At 47.8% G+C, this 15,352-nt stretch overlaps 1 protein-coding gene and 1 long non-coding RNA gene across 6 annotated transcripts in view; one reads left to right on the top strand and one right to left on the bottom strand.

Annotated features, from left to right (window-relative positions):
- STAT6 (signal transducer and activator of transcription 6) overlaps window positions 1-15,352 on the top strand; it is a 447,399-nt gene that overhangs the window by 394,106 nt on the left and 37,941 nt on the right. For all 5 annotated transcript variants that reach the window (XM_063952434.1, XM_063952435.1, XM_063952432.1 and 2 more), the window contains one exon: window positions 12,438-12,584. In XM_063952434.1, coding sequence (XP_063808504.1) covers window positions 12,438-12,584 — 147 coding nt within the window. The remainder of the gene's footprint in view (window positions 1-12,437; window positions 12,585-15,352) is intronic.
- The window catches only part of LOC135011145 (uncharacterized), a 65,145-nt gene that overhangs the window by 26,898 nt on the left and 22,895 nt on the right, over window positions 1-15,352 (bottom strand). The window lies entirely within an intron of this gene.

The raw sequence follows: 15,352 nt of genomic DNA on the forward strand, positions 1-15,352 counted from the left end.
AGAACCATCCCCAGGAACAGTAGGCGTGTGGTAGGAACCAGCTGTGACTTTGGAATGTATAGAATCCATCCGTGCTGTTGTAGCACTTCCCGAGATAGTGCTACTCCGACCAACAACTGCTCCTTGGACCTCGCCTTTATAAGGAGATCGTCCAAGTACGGGATAATTAAAACTCCCTTTTTTCGAAGGAGTATCATCATTTCTGCCATTACCTTGGTAAAGACCCTCAGTGCCGTGGACAGTCCAAACGGCAACGTCTGGAATTGGTAATGACAGTCCTGTACCACAAATCTGAGGTACTCCTGGTGAGGATGGTAAATGGGGACATGCAGGTAAGCATCCTTGATGTCCAGGGATACCATGTAATCCCCCTCCTCCAGGCTTGCAATAACCGCCCTGAGCGATTCCATCTTGAACTTGAATTTTTTTATGTATGTGTTCAAGGATTTCAAATTTAAAATGGGTCTCGCCGAACCGTCCGGTTTCGGTACCACAAACAGTGAGGAATAGTAACCCCGTCCTTGTTGAAGTAGGGGCACCTTGACTATCACCTGCTGGGAATACAGCTTGTGAATTGCCTCTAGCACAGCCTCCCTGCCTGAGGGAGTTGTCGGCAAGGCAGATTTGAGGAAACGGTGGGGGGGAGACGCCTCGAATTCCAGCTTGTACCCCTGAGATACTACTTGAAGGATCCAGGGATCCACCTGTGAGCGAGCCCACTGATCGCTGAAATTTTTGAGGCGGCCCCCCACCGTACCTGGCTACGCCTGTGGAGCCCCCGCGTCATGCGGTGGACTCAGAGGAAGCGGGGGAAGAATTTTGATTCTGGGAACTGGCTGACTGGTGCAGCTTTTTCCCTCTTCCCTCGTCTCTGCGCAGAAAGGAAGCGCCTTTTACCCGCTTGCTTTTCTGAAGCCGAAAGGACTGTACCTGATAATACAGTGCTTTCTTAGGCTGTGAGGAAACCTGAGGTAAAATGTTTTTCTTCCCAGCTGTTGCTGTGGATACGAGGTCCCAGAGACCATCCCCAAACAATTCCTCACCCTTTTAAGGCTCTATGTGCCTTTTAAAGTCAGCATCACCTGTCCAGTGTCGGGTCTCTAATACCCTCCTGACCGAATGGACATTGCATTAATTCTGGATGCCAGCCGGCAAAATATCCCTCTGTGCTCCTTCATATATAAGACGACGTCTTATGTTCGCAAAATAGTATCCCTGTTTGACAGGGTTACAGACCACGCTGCAGCAGCACTATCTGCAGGTCTCAGTCTAGTACCTGAGTGTGTAAATACAGACTTCAGGATAGCCTCCTGCTTTTTATCAGCAGGTACCTTCAAAGTGGCCGTATCCTAAGACGGCAGTGCCACCTTTTTTGACAAACGTGTGAGCGCCTTATCCACCCTAGGGGATATCTCCCAGCGTAACTTATCCTCTGGCGGGAAAGGGTACGCCATCAGTAACTTTTTAGAAATTACCAGTTTCTTATCGGGGGAACCCACGCTTTTTCACACTTCATTCACTCATTTGATGGGGGAACAAAACACTGCCTGCTTTTTCTCCCCAAACATAAAACCCTTTTTTAGTGGTACTTGAGTTAATGTCAGAAATGTGTAACACATTTTTTATTGCCGGGATCATGTAACGGATGTTCCTAGTGGATTGTGTATATGTCTCAACCTCGTCGACACTGGAGTCAGACTCCGTGTCGACATCTGTGTCTGCCATCTGAGGGAGCGGGCGTTTTTGAGCCCCTGATGGCCTTTGAGACGCCTGGGCAGGCGCAGGCTGAGAAGCCGGCTGTCCCATAGCTGTTACGTCATCCAGCCTTTTATGTAAGGAGTTGACACTGTCGGTTTATACCTTCCACCTATCCATCCACTCTGGTGTCGGCCCCACAGGGGGCGACATCACATTTATCGGCATCTGCTCTGCCATCACATAAGCCTCCTCATCAAACGTGTCGACACAGCCGTACCGACACACCGCACACACACAGGGAATGCTCTGACTGAGGACAGGACCCCACACAGCCCTTTGGGGAGACAGAGAGAGAGTATGCCAGCACACACCAGAGCGCTATATAATTTAGGGATTAACACTATATTGAGTGAATTTTTCCCAATAGCTGCTTGTATATACAATATTGCGCCTAAATTTAGTGCCCCCCCCCTCTCTTTTTAACCCTTTGAGCCTGCAAACTACAGGGGAGAGCCTGGGGAGCTGTCTTCCAGCTGCACTGTGAAGAGAAAATGGCGCCAGTGTGCTGAGGGAGATAGCTCCGCCCCTTTTCCGCTGACTTTTCTCCCGCTTTTTTATGGATTCTGGCAGGGGTATTTATCACATATATAGCCTCTGGGGCTATATATTGTGATATATTTGCCAGCCAAGGTGTTTTTATTGCTGCTCAGGGCGCCCCCCCCCCCCCCTCCCAGCGCCCTGCACCCTCAGTGACCGGAGTGTGAAGTGTGCATGAGGAGCAATGGCACACAGCTGCAGTGCTGTGCGCTACCTTGGTGAAGACTGATGTCTTCTGCCGCCGATTTTCCGGACCTCTTCTTGCTTCTGGCTCTGTAAGGGGGACGGCAGCGCGGCTCCGGGATCGAACACCAAGGCCAGTTCCATGCGGTCGATCCCTCTGGAGCTAATGGTGTCCAGTAGCCTAAGAAGCCCAAGCTAGCTGCAAGTAGGTAGGTTCGCTTCTTCTCCCCTTAGTCCCTCGTTGCAGTGAGCCTGTTGCCAGCAGGTCTCACTGTAAAATAAAAAACCTAAAATAAACTTTCTTTCTAGGAGCTCAGGAGAGCCCCTAGTGTGCATCCAGCTCGGCCGGGCACAGAAATCTAACTGAGGCTTGGAGGAGGGTCATAGTGGGAGGAGCCAGTGCACACCAGGTAGTCTAAAAGCTTTCTTTTAGTTGTGCCCAGTCTCCTGCGGAGCCGCTATTCCCCATGGTCCTTTCGGAGTTCCCAGCATCCACTAGGACGTTAGAGAAATAAAAACAAATGACAGATGGACAGATGAACACACAGTTGAACACACTGTTATTATTTACCTCCATGGAAATATAATGTAGTATGCATACATATTTTTGTAAAGCAGTGACAATCTTGCTCTGTAAACCAAGGCGCTTGAAGGAAATACTGTATAGTCACACAGTGTAAATCAATGTACCTGATGTCATTTTATACATTGTAAAAGATGCCCCCTATACTAATGCCATACCTCCCAACATTTGGAATCGTGAAGCACTATAAGGGGACGTTACCACATTGTCACTAGACTATGCCCCCTGGATGATGCCATTTGGGGGTGGGCCTGCATGCCAAGTCCTCACTCCCATCAGCTGCTGGGGATCGGGACAGCTGGGAGGTACGCTAATACAATTGTTTATTTAGTAAGATGTAACTAAAGGCCCGTACACACTGGCCGATATATCAGCCGTTCTCTTGAACGGCCAATTTATCACGGGTCCGTCGTCCAGTGTGTACGGCCAATACGTCTGTGAACTCCGTCGTTCACAAACGTATCGCGTCGGCCCAGCAGCACAGCCGACGGCCAATATATCTACCAATATATTGCTGCGTCGCTGTGTGTGTACGGTGGTCAGCCGACCGCCCGTACACATGCTGCGGCGGGCCCGCCCAGTTCATGACGTCAGTCCCCGACGGATCAGGCAGTGTGTATGCTCAACACACTGCCCGATCTGTCCATAGATATATCTGCAGATCAATTGATCTGCAGATATATCTACTAGTGTGTACTCACCTTAAGACACCATTTAAATTGGCACCCTCGGTAGAAGAATGGTTAGGTCTGCCTCTGTCAGTGACTAAACACTCCATTCAATTACGCTCCACATTATTTTATTTTTTATTTCTCTAACGTCCTAGTGGATGCTGGGAACTCCGTAAGGACCATGGGGAATAGCGGGCTCCGAAGGAGGCTGGGCACTCTAGAAAGATTTAGGACTACCTGGTGTGCACTGGCTCCTCCCACTATGACCCTCCTCCAAGCCTCAGTTAGATTTCGTGCCCGGCCGAGGTTGGATGCACACTAGGGGCTCTCCTGAGCCCTTAGAAAGAAAGTATAATTTTAGGTTTTTTATTTTCAGTGAGACCTGCTGGCAACAGGCTCACTGCAGCGAGGGACTAAGGGGAGAAGAAGCGAACTCGCCTGCTTGCAGCCGGATTGGGCTTCTTAGGCTACTGGACACCATTAGCTCCAGAGGGATCGACCGCAGGCCCAGTCCTTGGTGTTCGGTCCCGGAGCCGCGCCGCCGTCCCCCTTACAGAGCCAGAAGCAAGAAGAGGTCCGGAAAATCGGCGGCAGAAGACATCAGTCTTCACCAAGGTAGCGCACAGCACTGCAGCTGTGCGCCATGGTTCCTCATGCACACTTCACACTCCGGTCACTGAGGGTGCAGGGCGCTTGGGGGGGGGCGCCCTGAGCTGCAATAAAAACACCTTGGCTGGCAAAAATACCACAATATATAGCCCTAGAGGCTATATATGTGGTAAATTCCCCTGCCAGAATCCAGAAAAAAGCGGGAGAATAGGCTGCGGAAAAGGGGCGGAGCTATCTCCCTCAGACACACTGGCGCCATTTCTCCTTCACAGATCCGCTGGAAGGAAGCTCCCTGGCTCTCCCCTGCAGTCTACACTTCAGAACAGGGTAAAAACAGAGAGGGGGGGCACTAAATTTGGGCGCAATACATATATAATATAAAAAGCAGCTATAGGGGACATAACTTAGTTAGTCCCTGCATTATATAGCGCTCTGGTGTGTGCTGGCATACTCTCACTCTGTCCCCCCAAAGGGCTTTTGTGGGTCCTGTCCTCATTCGGAGCATTCCTTGTGTGTGTGCGGTGTGTCGGTACGGCTGTGTCGACATGTTTGATGAGGATAATGATGTGGAGGCGGAGCAGATGCCTTTAGAAGGGATGTCACCCCCTGCGGGGCAGACACCTGAGTGGATGGGCTTATGGAAAGTAATGAGTGCACGTATAGACTCCTTATATAAGAAAATCGACGACATGCCAAATGTGGGACAGCCGACTTCTCAGCTCGTGCCTGCCCAGGCGTCGCATGGGTCGTCAGGGGCTCTAAAACGCCCGCTACCTCAAGCAGACCCAGATGTCGACACGGATACCGACACCAGTGTCGACGACGATGAGTCAAACCTGATGCCCACTAAGGCCATTCACTGTATGATTGAGGCAATGAAAGAGGTGTTAAACATTTCTGATATAACTACTGGTACCACTAAAAAGGGTATTATGTTTGGAGAGAAAAAACTACCCGTAGTTTTTCCCCCATCAGATGAATTAAATGAAGTGTGTGAAGAAGCGTGGGCTTTCCCTGATAAAAAATTGGTAATTCCTAAGAAGGTACTAATGGCGTTCCCTTTCCCGCCAGAGGATAGGTCACGTTGGGAAACACCCCCTAGAGTGGATAAAGCGCTCACACGTTTGTCTAAAAAGGTGGCACTACCGTCTCCGGATACGGCCGCCCTCAAGGAACCTGCTGATAGAAAGCAGGAGGCGATCCTGAAGTCTGTATATACACATACAGGCATTATACTTAGGCCAGCTATTGCGTCAGCTTGGATGTGCAGTGCTGCCGCTGCGTGGTCAGATAAACTGTCAGAAAATATTGACACATTAGACAGAGACACGATCCTGTTAACCATAGACCATATAAAAGACTCAGTCTTATATATGAGAGATGCACAAAGGGAAATCTGCCGATTGGCATCTAAAGTAAGTGCATTGTCCATTTCTGCTAGGAGAGGCTTATGGACTCGCCAGTGGACAGGAGATGCAGATTCAAAAAAGCACATGGAAGTGTTACCATATAAGGGTGAGGAATTATTTGGGGATGGTCTCTCGGACCTAGTTTCCACAGCAACGTCTGGGAAGTCAGCATTTTTACCCCATGTCCCCTCACAGCCTAAGAAGGCGCCGTTTTATCAGGTTCAGTCCTTTCGGACCCAGAAAAACAGGCGTGGAAAAGGCGGGTCCTTTCTGTCCAGAGGCAGAGGTAGGGGAAAAAGACTGCAACAAACAGCAGGTTCCCAGGAGCAAAAGTCCTCCCCCGCTTCTTCTTCCAAGTCCGCCGCATGACGGTGGGGCTCCACAGGCGGAGCCAGGTACGGTGGGGGGCCGCCTCAAGAATTTCAGCGATCAGTGGGCTCGCTCACAGGTGGATCCCTGGATCCTTCAAATAGTATCTCAGGGGTACAAACTGGAATTCGAGGCGTCTCCACCCCACCGGTTCCTAAAATCTGCCTTGCCGATTGCTCCCTCAGACAGGGAGGCGGTGCTAGCGGCAATTCACAAGCTGTATTCCCAGCAGGTGATAATCAAGGTACCCCTACTTCAACAAGGCCGGGGTTACTATTCCACACTATTTGTGGTACCGAAACCGGACGGTTCGGTGAGACCCATTTTAAATTTGAAATCCTTGAACACATACATAAAAAAATTCAAGTTCAAGATGGAATCGCTCAGGGCGGTTATTGCGAGCCTGGACGAGGGGGATTACATGGTATCCCTGGACATCAAGGATGCTTACTTGCATGTCCCCATTTACCATCCTCACCAGGAGTACCTCAGATTTGTGGTACAGGATTGCCATTACCAATTCCAGACGCTGCCGTTTGGACTGTCCACGGCACCGAGGGTATTTACCAAGGTGATGGCGGAAATGATGATACTCCTTCGAAAAAAGGGAGTTTTAATTATCCCGTACTTGGACGATCTCCTAATAAAAGCGAGGTCCAAGGAACAGTTGTTGGTGGGAGTAGCACTATCTCAGGAGGTGCTGCACCAGCACGGCTGGATTCTGAATATCCCAAAGTCACAGCTGGTTCCGACGACACGACTACTGTTCCTGGGTATGATTCTGGATACAGTCCAGAAAAAAGTGTTTCTCCCGGAGGAGAAAGCCAGGGAGTTGTCATCTCTAGTCAGAGACCTCCTGAAACCAAAACAGGTATCAGTGCATCGCTGCACGCGGGTCCTGGGAAAAATGGTGGCTTCTTACGAAGCAATTCCCTTCGGCAGGTTCCATGCCAGAATCTTTCAGTGGGACCTGTTGGACCAGTGGTCCGGATCGCATCTTCAGATGCATCGCTTGATAACCCTGTCTCCAAGAACCAGGGTGTCGCTACTGTGGTGGCTGCAGAGTGCCCATCTTCTAGAGGGCCGCAGGTTCGGCATACAGGACTGGGTCCTGGTGACCACGGATGCCAGCCTTCGAGGCTGGGGGGCAGTCACACAGGGAAGAAACTTCCAAGGACTATGGTCGAGTCAGGAGACTTCCCTTCACATAAATATTCTGGAACTAAGGGCCATCTACAATGCCCTAAGTCAAGCAAAATCCCTGCTCCTACACCAGCCGGTGCTGATCCAGTCAGACAACATCACGGCAGTCGCCCATGTAAATCGACAGGGCGGCACAAGAAGCAGGATGGCGATGGCGGAAGCCACAAGAATTCTCCGATGGGCGGAGAATCATGTACTAGCACTGTCAGCAGTGTTCATTCCGGGAGTGGACAACTGGGAAGCAGACTTCCTCAGCAGACACGACCTCCACCCGGGAGAGTGGGGACTTCATCCAGAAGTCTTCCAGATGCTGGTAAACCGTTGGGAAAAACCACAGGTGGACATGATGGCGTCCCGCCTCAACAAAAAGTTAAAAAGATATTGCGCCAGGTCAAGGGACCCTCAGGCGATAGCTGTGGACGCTCTAGTGACACCGTGGGTGTACCAGTCGGTTTATGTGTTCCCTCCTCTGCCTCTCATACCAAAGGTATTGAGAATAATAAGAAAGCGAGGAGTAAACACCATTCTCGTGGTTCCGGATTGGCCAAGACGAGCGTGGTACCCGGAACTTCAAGAGATGCTCTCAGAGGACCCGTGGCCTCTACCGCTCAGACAGGACCTGCTACAACAGGGGCCCTGTCTGTTCCAAGACTTACCGCGGCTGCGTTTGACGGCATGGCGGTTGAACACCGGATCCTAAAGGAAAAGGGTATTCCGGAAGAAGTCATTCCTACGCTTATTAAGGCCAGGAAAGATGTTACGGCAAAGCATTATCACCGCATATGGCGGAAATATGTTGCATGGTGCGAGGCCAAAAAGGCCCCAACAGAGGAATTTCAACTAGGTCGATTTCTGCATTTCCTGCAAGCAGGAGTGAATATGGGCCTAAAACTAGGCTCCATTAAAGTACAGATCTCGGCTCTGTCGATTTTCTTTCAAAAAGAACTAGCTTCAGTACCTGAAGTTCAGACATTTGTGAAAGGAGTGCTGCATATTCAGCCCCCATTTGTGCCTCCTGTGGCACCTTGGGATCTCAACGTGATGTTGAGTTTCTTAAAATCACATTGGTTTGAGCCACTAAAAACCGTGGATCTGAAATATCTCATGTGGAAAGTGGTCATGTTATTGGCCTTGGCTTCAGCCAGGCGAGTGTCAGAATTGGCGGCTTTATCATGTAAAAGCCCTTATCTGATTTTCCATATGGATAGGGCAGAATTGAGGACTCGTCCCCAGTTTCTCCCTAAGGTGGTGTCAGCGTTTCACCTGAACCAGCCTATTGTGGTGCCTGCGGCTACTAAGGATTTGGAGGACTCCAAGTTGCTAGACGTTGTCAGGGCCCTGAAAATATATGTTTCCAGGACGGCTGGAGTCAGAAAATCTGACTCGCTGTTTATCCTGTATGCACCCAACAAGCTGGGTGCTCCTGCTTCTAAGCAGTCTATTGCTCGCTGGATTTGTAGTACAATTCAGCTTGCACATTCTGTGGCAGGCATGCCACAGCCAAAATCTGTAAATGCCCATTCCACAAGGAAGGTGGGCTCATCTTGGGCGGCTGCCCGAGGCGTCTCGGCTTTACAACTTTGCCGAGCAGCTACTTGGTCAGGGGCAAACACATTTGCAAAATTCTACAAATTTGATACCCTGGCTGAGGAGGACCTGGAGTTCTCTCATTCGGTGCTACAGAGTCATCCGCACTCTCCCGCCCGTTTGGGAGCTTTGGTATAATCCCCATGGTCCTTACGGAGTTCCCAGCATCCACTAGGACGTTAGAGAAAATAAGAATTTACTCACCGGTAATTCTATTTCTCGTAGTCCGTAGTGGATGCTGGGCGCCCATCCCAAGTGCGGATTGTCTGCAATACTTGTAAATAGTTATTGTTAACTAAAGGGTTATTGTTGAGCCATCTGTTGAGAGGCTCAGTTGTTTTTCATACTGTCAAACTGGATATAGTATCACGAGTTGTACGGTGTGATTGGTGTGGCTGGTAAGAGTCTTACCCGGGATTCTAAATCCTTCCTTATTATGTCTGCTCGTCCGGGCACGGTGTCCTAACTGAGGCTTGGAGGAGGGTCATAGTGGGAGGAGCCAGTGCACACCAGGTAGTCCTAAATCTTTCTAGAGTGCCCAGCCTCCTTCGGAGCCCGCTATTCCCCATGGTCCTTACGGAGTTCCCAGCATCCACTACGGACTACGAGAAATAGAATTACCGGTGAGTAAATTCTTATTATTATTATAGATTATTTATAATGCTTCAAGGGGCTGCAGCGCCTTACAAAGTATAGAAACAGAAACAGTATGAACACCACAGGAAGAAGAAACAAACAAGATTGTACAAAAGATTGCAGAACAAGGACTACAATGTTTCTAAACACTGCTGCAACAGCAGTCATAATACCCAAATAAGCAGAGCTGGCTGAACCCAAAGGTTTGGTGCCATTTTTAGGTTGGAGATGATGGTACTGTGATAGAGGAAAAACACATGATGGAAGAGGGCCCTGCTCACAAGAGCTTACACTCTAAAGGAAAATTGTGTTGTAACCCCATAGCAACTGACAATGCTAAATTCCTTTGTCGTATAAACAACCCTTTATGAAGCTAAGAACACTGTACGCTGTTTACTTAAGAAGTACCGTAATGGTACGCTATCTGCGTAGCGATCGCTCAGTCGTAGGCGAGACGCTCAAGCGTCACGTTCGCTCACGGCCCAGTGATCACAGGACACGTTATTGGTTATGTCTAGGGGAATGATTCGCTGTAGCGTAGCATACGCTCGAGACCACGAGGAGGTCACCAGCGATGCAGACGCTTACAACACTATACCTTTATGTTAAAACCTTATACCAATGAAATACACTGAATACCTTAATGTGAGTACAGGGTGTAAGTGCAACCTTGTGTAACCTGACTATCTACAAAGCTGCTTGAGCGTCACCGACGCTCAAGTGAACACTTAACACTACAGAAAATGCACAGATACTGGTTTAGGTTCCAAAGCCTATTAACTGTATTATTTCTAATATACTTGTAAAAGGGGATAACAGTACAAATGATACACTACAATATAACAGAGACTTCCTAACCACAGATCTAAACAATAAATACAAAAAGACAATACTACACTGACCTAAATGCAATACAATACAATACTATCTTATACAATACAATACTAGCCTAGTCTAGGGGAGATATGAGAGAACAGAACAGAGAGAGAGAGAGAGAGAGAGAGAGAGAGAGAGAGATATTGGCTCACAGAAAGACAATGATAACGGAGAGAAACTTACGCACAAAGGGTATGATCGCCTGCGCCTCGATATCCAGCTCCCGGCTATCAGCAGATAACCGTTGATGAGAGAGTGAGCTGGATGTGGTCGGCCTGCCTATTTATGCTACTCACACAATGCAATCTATTGGTCCCTACAGTCTCACTGTCCATTGGACGCAGGAACTCGGCTTCGCATTATAACAAAGGTCACAAGTTGATTCATATCAGTGGCCCTGGTTATGCAAAACAATGGGTGATAACTAACACATTCCTGTCTTCTGGAGGGGGTATTGTTTGGCGAATACAAAACAGAATCCTGTCTGGGTTCTGTTCTATATTCATGATGTCCACTTTCAGTTGAGACAATGACATCTCAGCCCTCATTCTCCTGTATACAAATCCAGCCCCATTTGTAAACACAGGTGTTGACCCTCCTCATTGAGTCTCAAAAGCTCAGTGTAATTAAAGACTATTGTACTCCGTCTGCGGGAAAGATACTGATTTGGAGTACAATTGATCTTCAATTACTATTCCTGTGTTTACCTTATGCATGTGTAGAGATGAGGCCCTCTTAACATGCAAACTATTGTTTGGGGGATCTCTGAGGTCAAAGAGACATTTGAGACCTACTGATGCCTGTCTCCAACTGTTCAGATGCATGACTAAGTAAGGACAAATAATAATGAATAAATGGACATAACTTCTTATGTCCATAACTATTCGCACGAGCAATTAATCTGCTCCAAACCAACACCGGAATATTGCTATTTAAATACTCTTCCGATAGGTACCAAACACCACTGTCTGACTCCTGTTAGACCCTTCGCACAATACAAAGAGGGATTCCTCCGTTCAGGGACATTCTATATTAACCAAACTTTCAGAATCTATCAAAGGGACCATAATCTATAAACTACATTAATTGTGAAAATATGTAACGAATGAGTCGCACGCTACGACTACGTAAACTCTACCGTAAATACGCATACCGCGCCTGTGAGTGCACGTTATTGCGGGTATGCGAATCCACGGGAGAGCGCATGCACGCGCAGCGCGGACCAGTGTGCGGTGCAAATATGGCAACGTGCATTGAGACATTTTTCTGACTTTGACACAACCAATTAGGGTCTAACTACCATTTTTCTAGTTCACAAAATGAAAACAAACTTCTGTAGGTTAAAGTACATTTTCCTGGGCACCAGTGTTCATACTGTACATGCCAATACAATTGTGTTACTGATCATTTCATAAAGGACTTTCTGAGACTTGTTTCAGAGGGATGTAGTTATGTGACCAGCGGTCAGGAAACCTTCGGTCACAATACCTCCCCCTACATCCCGCCCTCTTAGAATCCAGACTAGCAGGGACTATTCCCACTCGTGGGTGCCCACAACACCCACAGAGTGGGAATACAACCGAGCCCACAGCGAGCCCGCAAGGTGTTTGTTGCGCTCGCATTCCCCCCTCCAGCCATCTCGATGCCAGGATCCTGACTTCGGTATGGTGTCCGCCGGCCACGCATACCCAACCCATTTCAGACTTTCACTGGAAATGTAAGGACCATGCAGATATGTTCCAATAATCATTGACGCATACCCCACAACAGTCCACACTTTCACAAATTAGCGCACCTTTTACATAAACTAAAGAGGCGGGTCCTAATGATTTGGAAATGATGAGTGCATAGTGTACAGTATTTATAGACTTGTCCTCACTGTATAATGACTTTGTTAACTGCCACAGTCTATTTATTAACAGAAACTGAGGAAAATCACAATGCAATGCAAATTTGTTGCTGTTTTCACAATTACAGTCCTGTTGTATTAACAGTTGTTTCTTATTTTTGTTTTAGGTTCTGGACAAATCCAAAATATTCAGCCATTCACTGCGAGGGACCTTCATATCTTATCTTTGGGTGACAGGGTCAAAGATTTGAAACAGCTGACACATCTCTACCAAAAAGGCCGGAAAGATGATGTCTTTGAGAAATACTATAACAGTAAGTAACCTCATTATCTACTTTAATGGAGTCATTACAAATCACATACTGTACTTTAAGTGACAATAAGGAATACAAATATAAAGCTGAAACTTATAACATATTTCTTAAATTAAATTGGTTTCCCTAGATCAGGTAGTGATAACCCTACATGTCTTTCTTTAGTCATCAAACACAAAAGCCTTGGCTGTTCAGAAGAATAGTGATATAAAATATATATTTATAAGACATCTCTAAATACAAATGCATTTGGCTACCTGCATTTATACGAGAATCAGGGCCCATGCAGTCTAAAGTCATCCCATTACAAAAGAGATTATTTACACATAAGGTGCAAAAGAACAATGCAGGGTACCATGATCTTATTGACGTTCAGTTGGGTAAGAGTTATGAAAGATAATGGCCCTCATTCCGAGTTGTTCGCTCGTTATTTTCCATCGCATTGGTGCAATTTTCCGCTAACTGCGCATGCGCAATGTTCGCACTGCGGCTGCGTCAAGTAAATTTGCTAAGAAGTTTGGTATTTTACTCACGGCATTACGAGATTTTTTCTTCGTTCTGGTGATCGGAGTGTGATTGACAGGAAGAGGGTGTTTCTGGGCGGAAACTGTCCGTTTTACGGGTCTGTGTGAAAAAACGCTGCCGTTTCTGGGAAAAACGCGGGAGTGGCTGGAGAAACGGGGGAGTGCCTGGGCGAACGCTGGGTGTGTTTGTGACGTCAAACCAGGAACGAAACTGACTGAACTGATCGCAGTGGCAGAGTAAGTGTCGAGCTACTCAGAAACTGCTTAGAAATTTCTAATCGAAATTTTGCGAATCTTTCGTTCGCAATTCTGCTAAGCAAAAATTCACTCCCAGGGGGCGGCGGCTTAGCGTGTGCACTGCTGCGAAAAGCGGCTAGCGAGCGAACAACTCGGAATGAGGGCCAATATGTGGTTGGTTGTTATCAGCGGTGGCTCCACCTTTTTTAGGTAGGGGGGCTGTCTTGAGGACAGTCTGACTCCCTTGTCACGGCGCCTGCGCAATAGAGCCGACTGGCACTGGGTCCTGGCACATGCACACAAGTGGTAGCTTCATGCGCAATCCCCGGCTTCTATGGACTGCTTTAGCTGCAGTCCTTAGAAGCCGGCAAGGCAGGGAGTGACTTCCTGTCCTGCAGGTGACTGACAGGTAGTACTTCCAATAGGAAGTCACCGCGAGTCACAATGAAGCCAGTGCATTCTGATGGACTGCATCTGGCTCACTGAGCTGCGGTGGCAGATTTTACATGGGGGGCTGCCGTCCTGCAGCCCATAGGTAGAGTCCGCCACTGGTTGTTATGGGTTTTAGCAAAAGTGTTCTGCATACAATGATTCATATAGTATAGTGATCCACAACTGAATGTACAACAGTGGCATGTAATGCAAAACATACTGTGGCAGAGACAGCATAGTTCCACATGAGGTTTACGTGGAACATCAGGATTTCCCAGGATTAGATCAGCAGCAGCCAGTGGTGAATTTGCCATTAGGCACGTGAGGCATGTGCCTAAGGGCAGCACCTGGTGGGGAGGTGGCACCTGGATGCTTGTTTTAGTACAGTCAGACTAAAATTTACCAGTAACTTCAATATATTTCCACTCTTCTGTACAATACAGTATCTTGAGTAGAGTGTAAATGGGTAGGACATGCACAGACTGCCCCTGTAAGCTGACATAATTATTAAATATGCATGCATAACTAAAAATAAAGCAAAATATTATATTTCATGGCTTTTTCTCATACGTCTTAGAGGATGCTGGGGTCCACTTCAGTACCATGGGGTATAGACGGTTCCGCAGGAGCCATGGGCACTTTAAGACTTTTCAAGGGTGTGAACTGGCTCCTCCCTCTATGCCCCTCTTCCAGACCTCAGTTTAGAAAATGTGCCCAGGCAGACTGGATGCACTCCATGGGAGCTCTACTGAGTTTCTCTGAAAAGACTTATGTTAGGTTTTTTATTTTCAGGGAGAACTGCTGGCAACAGTCTCCCTGCTTCGTGGGACTTAGGGGGCAGAAGTAGGAACCAACTTCCTGAATAGTTTCATGGCTCTGCTTCTGGCTGACAGGACACCATTAGCTCCTGAAGGGTACTGAACGCTAGCTGCGGCTATGTGCTCACTCCCACACAGGGCCGGCGCAAGGCTTCTCGGCACCCTAGGCAAAACTTCTGCCTACTGCCGCCCCCCCCCCCCACCTGCCCCGCAGATAAATGTGTGGCAGTGGCTTCTTAGAAGTTCCACAGCTGTCAAAAAGAGACCATCCCCTAAAAAAAAACTATTTAAAAAAAAGTTTACTGACACAGATTCCACTGACACAAACACACTGACACAGATAGACTACCATTACTTACTGATACAGACATCACTTGTTGGCACATACATACTTACTGACAGACACCCCCTAAATGACATAGACACTAGTTACTGGCAGATACCTCTTACTGACACAGATGCTCCTTACTGACAAATACCCCTGACATAGACACCAGTTATTGGCACATACATACCTTACTGACACAAATTTACTGACATATACCCTTTACTGACACACACACTACTTACAGATATACAGTACACCCCTTACTGACGCCACTTACTGGCATGTACATAGACACCCCTTGCTGACAAAGATACAACTTACTGACACACAATACACAGACACCACTTACCGACACAAACGCTTACTGGCACACACACACTACTTATTGACACACACACAGCACTTACTGACACAAATGCACATACTACA

Source organism: Pseudophryne corroboree, chromosome 2, assembly GCF_028390025.1.
Source record: "Pseudophryne corroboree isolate aPseCor3 chromosome 2, aPseCor3.hap2, whole genome shotgun sequence".
NCBI classification, from domain to species: Eukaryota; Metazoa; Chordata; class Amphibia; order Anura; family Myobatrachidae; genus Pseudophryne; species Pseudophryne corroboree.